Raw genomic sequence first — 9,064 nt, forward strand, 5'->3', positions numbered from 1 at the left:
ATCTTTAAATTACTATTAGTATTATTTGAAGTTAGCATAACATTATAAAATACGTAGACCTACACCACAAAACTAGTTGAGGATAAATTATTTAAAATTTGGGAATTCCAGCGTTATGGACATGACATTTGCAGACTTGCAGTTAACTTATATAATTATATAAATTCTCAGAAAATGCATTAATACCAAAATATTGAAACGTCTGTTTATCCATAGTCTCCTCCCAGAAAGGAGTCCAGACATTAGAAAAATATCAGTCTACACATGCTTTTTATATTTAATATTAGGGAAATCGACAGTCATGTGTGACAAAAAAAAATCTTTAACTTTTAGGAGGCAACGATTAACCCTACAACCCTAACCCTTGTTGTAATTCTGTGAATTACACTGCGCAAATCTAATGAAGAAGGGTTGGATCTCCACAGAACATAAAATATTCATTTTATTTTATTTTTCGTGTTCGCATTTATGAGGAAAAAATAATGTTACAGACGTGACAGTTCTCCGTTACGGACGCGACCGCTCTGAAGCGGCACTAAAAGACTGCTTTAAAACTTTCACAGACACCTTACACAGAAGACACGAAGCCTTTCTTTAAAGTGAATTTCGTTTTGTTTTAATTGTACGGACCTGAAAAATATATCTATATTGAAATGTCTACTTGTAAACAGAACAATTCAAAACGAAAGAAAACAGACTGCTCTCTGCTTATGAAATGAAATGTGCATTTCTCTCTGGTGCATTCACTACTGCGAAGATCGCGAGTCAGCATCGTCAACTTCAACTTGACTTTATTAATAAACAATCAACATGTCTCCTTGCTATATTTGACATATTCATAATCATTGCTTTTGCCGGTTCTTTGTGACAGCTTTGGTGCTTTATCGGCAGCGCCACCGCCCTTACATGAACGCGTCACCACGGCATCAAAAACATGATCGCGTGATGAAAACGAAAAATACCACATAAACATAGCCTAACTGTTTAGAAAGAAAACAGAACGAATAGCCTAATGCTCATACGTCCATCTCGCGAATGTAGTCTTCTTCATGCCATCTTCACCATTAGCCGCTTTTCCACTGGCCAGCGCGAGCACAGAGGCCGAAATCATACCTCACGGCACTCCTGTAAAAAATAAATCGCTATACAAATATATCAGACGCTGCCATTTAGTCTTTAATTACAGACTTGGACCTCACACGCGGCTATTGACTGACCACGAACAGTTAATTTAGCCTACTTGCATCTTTCATTCGTAATGTCTGGCGGTCTTGCTGGGTTTTTTTTGTTTGTTTGTTTTACAATTAAAACTAAAAGTCTGTTGTAACGCAAGCCTTACCGAACATGTACCGAGTAAAATATTACTGAAAATTGATTAGTAATGCCTTACACTACTGCGTTACAGCAAAACGTAATATGTTACTGTAATGCATTACTTTTGTAACGCGTTACTCCCAACACTGATAAACAGTGAGTCCTTCATTCATTGTCACTGTAATTAACCATTTTTTTAATTAGCTCATAAACATTTTTATATAATGTTTTAGTGCTTTGTTAACAATTTATTAAACATATAAGTGATGTAAAGTATTTTAAATCAGTGGTAAAGGAGTTGTTAATGGTTATTAGGGTAAATAATTCTCACTTTTGATTAGGTCATGGAAAAATGGAAAATGTCATTAAGTGCTTTAAACCACCCTTTATTGGACATTAATTGCATTCAACCCTCTGTGGTCTGAAAACGTGCCGGCGCGTTTTGCTAGATTTTCTTCACATAGTAGCACAATAGACTTAAATTACTCCGTCATTTATGGGCATACAGAAAAAATAAATATGAAAAAATGATCTGTGATATGTCTACTTTTGTATGTGTCCACTTACAATCAAAACACAACATTGCTTTTGTAAAATAAAGAAAATAAACAGGGTGTGCTTTCTGCCTCTCCGTCTCGGTGAACTTTTTTTCTTGAGCAGGTCTATAAACTGAAACAAAACTCAGCGAATACTATTCACCCAAGCATGAGCTATATATCTTTATAATCGATTAAGTGTGTACTCTTAAATGATCTGATTCAAAACGAAAACAAATTTTCTCTAAGTAATTTGTATAAAACCAACAAAATATCCAGTTTCTCAAACGCTTGCTCATTAGTTTTAATTTGACCACGCCCACATGCAAAAAAGATTGATATGCAAATCTCCACGTGAAGGAATGCGAATGCGCTACTGACCTCAAAAACAAAGCACCAAACTTCACCAGTCCTCTGCTTTTCATCGAGTTTGGAAGACATGCTGTGAGCTTACATTGGATTTACCTCAGAAGAAGAAGAATGCGAGAAGACAAGAAAGATTTAAGGTAAGAAATGTATTATGAATTATATTAGTTAGTGTTATTGTTGCATAAACTTAACATTGGAGTTGAACTGTTGCTTGACTAAAATTTATGAAATCGACGGAAAAATGTTGAAATATGAACAATAGACAGGCAGGCTACCCTTCAATGCGAAATATATATACATGTACGACATGAGGATGTTTTTTTATGTTTGATAATAAAACACAGCATGATATAGAAGTAATGTTAGGCTAGTATCAGTGTTTACTCTAATATGGTGAATATTATAATGTTTAGAACCATGTTTAATGTTAAATACTGTGTTTGTAACGAATGGAAACATTTGAAGTAACATAGCCATATATTTTTCTCTAGTGTATGTACTGAAGTGTTCTTTTTTAACGATTTATAGGCCGCATGCTATTGTCTATTGTTATTATTATTTGGAATTAAAATATCCCACATCATCACACACCCTTCACCATACCTAGAGATCGGCATGGCGTACTTTCCATAAGATCATCTCTCAATGCAAATCAAACCAGCTATTAGGCTAACTGAAATAAAACCAAGTCAATCTCTAGGTATGGTGAAGGGAATGTGATGATGTGGGATATTTTAATTCCAAAGGCCAAGGGAACTTTATCAGGATGCATATCCTGGATCCATGAAATAACTGGCCTTTGAAAATAAAAATCTGCCTGCCTCTATGGGAATTTAACATAGGGGTGTCCTGACTTATCCACCCTGTATTTTAATAATCGCAATAATTGTAATCGCAATTTTAACCAGAAAAATCTACAATGTATGCGCAAAGTCGTGCAGCCATGTAGTTCCCTTTCAAGGGAACTCGAGCTGCGTCAAACGCTGTGGGAACGCCCCTGCATTGTGCGTCATGAAGCACGTATGAAATCAGCCCAATGGAGAGATGGAACGTCATAGGCGGGTGACGTCATCGACCAGGAAACTATAAAGCACCCCATAAACACAAGCGCAACAGCTTTCTGTGCCTTCAGTCGCGCTATATGTGACCGATCACGGAAAGTAGGGACACAAGTCGGTTTTGGGGCATTTTGAGTTATTCACAGATTCTGAAAGTGTAGTCTCAAAGCTTTCCAACGATGTTTAACACATGGAAATCTGATAATATTTGGAGATGTTGTGGCCATTTGAAGGTAGGCACACAAAAAAGCTAAAAGGGGAGAAAACAGCCTCAAAAGATTGTGCAGTTCTCACCTCTCTCTGCTGCTGGGAGTGACAATAGGGCTCATTTACATCTCATTTAGATAAGCCATACCCCCTGTAAAGCTCCCCCCTGTAAAGCTGTAAAGCACAGGGGGGAGCAAAAAGGTCAGGAAAATGTGCCATCAAAGAAAAAAAAAAGTTTGCAAACAGGTAATAAATAAATGTCTCTTAGCATCTACCGATAAAACTGTATAGGCAACTCTTATGTACACTGAATAAAAAATAAGATAAACTCTAGAGAATGTTAAAATCAGAAACAGGATGTGCTATGTGATTTATATATATATATATATATATATATATATATATATATGCTGGGCAGTAGCTAATATTAAGAAATATGTTGTGCTTTTACTTTTAAAAATGTTGGTAACGTTACAGTTAATGCTTACAAACATTGAAGATTTTGAATACAGAAGTTACATTTGTAATGGTGTATTTTCATTTAGATGTGGTATTATTATTTGTGCAGTAGCTAAGATTAATTACTGCATAAATTAATTAAGATTATTAAGTAATAAATTCATTTTAAGACAGCATGGAATAGATTGTAGAATATGCTGTTAGCTATAATTTGGATGGTATAGTACCATGAGCCACAATTAAAGTCTTGTGACACTCATGGCAGGCGTTATTGTTGTTGTTGTCGAGTTTCTGCGCGCCGATTGCTTTGGGCCAGGCCTAGTCAAAGTCCAGGGCTGTTTTTTAGTCCCCGTCCGTCCCTACATACAGTATAGGAGTATGCATCAGAATAGATTTTATTGCCATTGTCAATGAAAGGTTTTACAGACTAGGAATTTTCTTCGGTGTACTCATGCAACATGAAACACAAACTTTTGCTAATGATAAAAAATAAGCAATAAACTGGTTGATTGATATATTCTTTTTTTATTTTCCATAAGCAAATCAATCAAACATTGTTTAGAGTGCTTTTCATACAAGAATGTAAAACTAAATTCAGGTGGTTGGTTGATAAAGTGACATTGCAGGTGTTGTAAACAAGAAAAAAGGTCTTTGTGACACAGTCCAAAGAAATTACATTCGCATCCTCTTCTGTGGACTCTTCTGTGTTGTGACCCTTGGCGCTGGGCATGTGATGTCTCTTGCCTCGTCAGCACAGAATGGCCTGATTTTTTCATATAGATAGTTCTGCCTGTCAATTTTCAGTCCAGGTGGGGCCAGGACAGGAAGACCGTCGACAGGGGGCAGATCTGCTCCGTCGCGCAGTAGCTGATATTCGACAGGTTGTGCATCACGGTGACTTTTTGCAAGCACCACACCTGGTCTCTTGGCTTCAAAGCTGTGACAGAAAAAGCACATAAGACATTTTAAACATGGCAAAGTATTTTCTTATAAAAAAACTGTCATGTGTATGTTGTTGCTATGTTATATTGTATGTACACAATGTGAAAGTTTCAATTACCTGAAGTGCTGATAACTCTTGATCTGTGGGAGTCTACGGAAGTGGCGAGTCAGATGCTGCTGCCAGTCGAAGGTCTGGACTAAAACTTTGCCCTCTGCCGTTCCAACAAGCTGTGGGATATTGAGGCGACTCACAGGAGAGCTGTTTTCCACAACCTGATGACAAAAAAGAGAAGAGAGGAAGAAAAAAAAATCTTCAGTTAAATGTTTCATTGAAGCAGAACAGAAAACAGCACTGAAGTCATTAAAGCAAAGTAAAGTTAAAGTACCTCAGCGATGTCTGCCAAAGTGTTGACTCTTGTCTTCATGTAGGCTTGCTTGATGAGTCCAAAGCCACAGTCAGGGGAAAACTTGGTGTGGCCAGCAATAAGGAAGTGGATTTCAATTTTATCGTGAAGCTTGTGTCCAACCCGCCAGGCAAGGTACCAGAGCATGAAGTTGTTCTTGTTCTGCCCACTGCAGTTGTCACAATGAAGATCCACCTCTGTTTCTCCAACTCCAAAGTTGCAGAAGAAATTATGCATGTAGCTGATGACTTCATTGCTTCCCTTAGTAGATGACATGCCTTCATCAATCAGGTAATTCACCTGTTTCTGCAGCCCTTCACATGAAACACCAAATAGGCCACATTTCCGTGGGGTCAGGAAGTACATTGGTCCTGGCTGGAGAGGGTTTGAGGGAAAGTGTAACTGTAGGAGACAGAGGGAGAGAGGGAACTTGGATTAGATTAAATTAAATTTGCATCTATTCATAATTGTCTAATAAAGATAAACCTTACTATATTGATGCTATTCTGCATTTGCACTATTTATTCTCATGCACCAAATCGCCCTTTAAGGGACATCAATGAAGTAAAGTGAAGTAAATGTGTGTGAAATATTACCTGCTGAGCAAAATCAAAACTGTAATGCATCCTAATCTTCTTGCTTGCTGGTAGGGATGGTCCAAAAGACAGGTTAGAGCCAGAGCAAATCTTTCTGCAGGCAGCAGTCATGTCGTTGTACACAGCCCTCTCTTTCTGCACAAGGGAAAGATGATCTTGTTGCTTCTTTACTGCTTCAGACTTTCTATCATCTGGGAGGTTTGCACTTCGTATCAGCTGCTCGTTATTGCTTTGGCACTGCCAGCAGAGATCTGTGCGTGGCCGGCAACTTTTGATGTGTGGGAGAAGTCGGTTCCACAGTGCTTTGAAGCTGGTTTTACAAACTGCACGCTCACCTGAAAAACAGATATTGCTTATGGTTAATTGTATTGTAATTGCTAATAGTGCTCCGCATTATTTCACTTTATAAGCACTCAATTTTAAATCAATGTTTACACATACCAAGCTCCTTAGCAGACTTCACGTAGAGACGCCACACTGAGGCCTTGGACACATGAGTTGGCAGCAACTTCACATACCAATCCTTATGCCCAGGCTGTCGGCCAGGCAGCATGATGGCATTGTCTTCTGCATAGTTTTTTATGAAGTCCACAACTCTGTTGATATCCTCAGGGCTGATGAACCTGGCTGGTGGACGTGGCAGTGAGTGCTTCTTCCTCAAACGTGGTCTTGCCCCATTCTCCTCATAGTGTTTGACTATATCAGCCAGGGTGTCTCTGCCAATGCTGAAAAAAGGGGGGAAAAAAGAAAAAACGTTTAACATCATGGTCTTGCTAACAGGCATCTTGTCACCTATATCAAAATGTATTGTACAAATTATAGGTACTTTTACTTTACTGAAGTAAATTTTATGATGAATACTTTTTACTTTTACTTACTTTAGAGCTTGTATCTGTACTTCCTGGTTTAGTCTTGTTTTAGTCCTGGTTTAGACCTCACAGTTAGTGGTTAGACCTGGTTCGAGTCAAAGGATTAAAAAAATCCTGTACATTAAACTCTTCATAAATACTTTTACTTTTGACTTATAATGCACATTTTACGGCTACGTATACTTTATACTTTTACTTAAGTAGGAATTTAATCTGATACATTTACGATTACGTTAGTAAATCCTTGGTAAGAATATTAAGTAGTACTTCCTCCACCACTGGCTAAAATTATTAGCATCACAATCAATTCAAGAATGCTAACAGGCAGGTTTACCTGGGATAAGTTAAGTCATTAACACCAGTCAATTCAAGCAATTGAAGCATTATTCAAATTAATAGCAGAAGCTCACATTACCATCTTAAAGCTCATTATAGTAATGGGGGTTTTGGCAAGTGATATGGTGCTAACGATTAGCAGCTAACGTTACAACTAAAACGACAGTCCTGAGCTAGCTAAAAACAATAGGTAGGTATTGGAAGGTCTAAACATGGACTAAACATGAGCTGAACTTAGAATGAACTTAAAACGACAAACTTTGATGTTTATGGAAACTCACCCCATAAGAAACAGAAAAGTATTCTTGCAGATCTCGTTGCCTCCAATGAAATAAGTCGTTCGGGCACACTTTCTCTTTGTCGGGGTCTTCTTTGTGGATGTAACCATCTCCGAAGTTTGCACTGTGCGTCTGTTTGCCTCTAAATGTCCAATAATTCGCATGTCCTGCCACTCTTTTTCCGCAGCTAAAGAATCCAGCCGTATGTTGTACATAATGTCTGGAGAAAGCTTCTGGCTACAAGACTGTCTCCCATGCAGAGAGTTCTCTTTTCTCCTCGTGTAACATTTACAGTCAAAGTTACGGATTTTCCCCATTTCTCTATCTATATCCCCATCAAATGTTACTATCGATATAGCCTCTGATATCTTACGGTCCAACTCGTCTGACGCCAGTCCGATACATTCTTCCTCGTCTTCATCTTCGCTCAGTTGTAGATTAGGGATATTATTCAGTCTTATCATGCCACTTTCATCGTCGCTCAGATCGTCTTCAGAATCAGTGAACGCTTGTTCATAAGCATCCGGCTTGTCGAAGAAGTACTTCAAAACATTTTCATTGTAACGGCCACGGTTCAGCTCGTCTGCGACATTCTTTGCGGCGTCCATCTTCATTGAATTTTGATATCAGATAGAGCCGGCTAGAGCGCTGCATAATTAAGTAGCCACGCTGTTGGGGGGCGGGGGCAAAAGCGCCGGCGGCTATTCAGTATGGAAATACACAATGACACGCCCCTACTGCATGCTAGAATCTCCGAAAAACAAGCCGATTTCAACCTCAAAATGTACGCTTTTGAATATACCAATACTGTTATCTCAAACATGGAGAGGCTTCTTCATGATCTCAACTAACAGATTCTGCAAAAAAGCGGAAATCACCAATTTTGGGAAAAAAACGCTTGTTTCTCATTTTGCTCGCAAGTTGTGCTGCCGACTTGTGTCACTGCTTTCCGTGACGGGTCACATATGTGAATCTGTCCCTGTGTCTGTCTTTACTTACTCTTCACCACACAAAGATATATATATATATATATATATATATATATATATATATATATATATATATATATATATATTAAGAGAGATATGGCGAACGAACAGCAGTTTAGGAAGTGTGTCCCTCCCTGCTCGCGTTATTTTACGAGTGGGGATACACACGTTCTTTGTGTTGTTTGTTTGGGAGTGCAGCATGCCCAGTCAGCTCTCGAGGGAGCTGATTGTGATCATTGCGAGCGTCTGCCATTAAGGACGCTCCGCTCCCGCCGGGTGCTCTTCGAGGAGAGCGGTTCGGTGCGCGCTCCCCGCGGTTCGGGTCCCGCTCTTGCCGAGGCAGAGCGACGACGCGTTTCGTGGGGATAGCAGATGGATCTCTCAGCGGGGTTAGAGACGGGCTCTGCCTTATCTCTCCCTTCACCTGTGAGATCCAGTGCCTCAGTCCCGTTTTCGGAAGCACGCGCTGCGGTTTCTTCCGCTCGGGCTGAGGCACCAGTTATAAATGAGGGAGATGTGGAGGATTCGCCACCTTACACTCCCGAAAGTGATGAGCTAGTGGAGGTATTAACAAGAGCTGTAGAAAAACTCAGCATTGTATGGCCAGTGACTAGACAGGAGTCTGTTTCTAAATCAAAATTAGATGAGAGATTTTTGCCGTCACGAGTGCAACCTCCATGCCGGTGCTTGCCGTTTTTTCCCGATCT

The 9,064-nt window shown here is 39.3% G+C and overlaps 1 protein-coding gene across 1 annotated transcript; it reads right to left on the reverse strand.

Moving 5' to 3' along the window:
- Positions 1-4,452: 4,452 nt before the first annotated feature.
- Positions 4,453-7,847, reverse strand: LOC143723181 (uncharacterized). The gene is made up of 6 exons (XM_077215187.1): positions 7,372-7,847; positions 6,327-6,610; positions 5,886-6,220; positions 5,272-5,691; positions 5,004-5,158; positions 4,453-4,880 (listed from the first exon to the last, which is right to left on the reverse strand). The coding sequence occupies exons 1-6, from the start codon at positions 7,830-7,832 to the stop codon at positions 4,616-4,618; spliced, it is 1,920 nt and encodes a 639-aa protein (XP_077071302.1). The 5' UTR covers positions 7,833-7,847; the 3' UTR covers positions 4,453-4,615.
- Between the last annotated feature and the right edge of the window lie 1,217 nt (positions 7,848-9,064).

Source organism: Siphateles boraxobius, unplaced genomic scaffold (genome assembly GCF_051911475.1).
Source record: "Siphateles boraxobius isolate OS27281-9 unplaced genomic scaffold, OSU_SipBor_1 7, whole genome shotgun sequence".
Taxonomy (NCBI): Eukaryota; Metazoa; Chordata; class Actinopteri; order Cypriniformes; family Leuciscidae; genus Siphateles; species Siphateles boraxobius.

Excerpts from the sequence above, each read along its gene's own strand:
- LOC143723181 (XM_077215187.1), bottom strand. The coding sequence starts at position 7,832 with ATGATAAGACTGAATAATATCCCTAATCTACAACTGAGCGAAGATGAA. Across the intron at positions 5,692-5,885 it reads GTTTTGATTTTGCTCAGCAG|TTACACTTTCCCTCAAACCC; the intron begins GTAATATTTCAC and ends TGTCTCCTACAG. Across the intron at positions 5,159-5,271 it reads CTTTGGCAGACATCGCTGAG|GTTGTGGAAAACAGCTCTCC; the intron begins GTACTTTAACTT and ends TTTTGTCATCAG.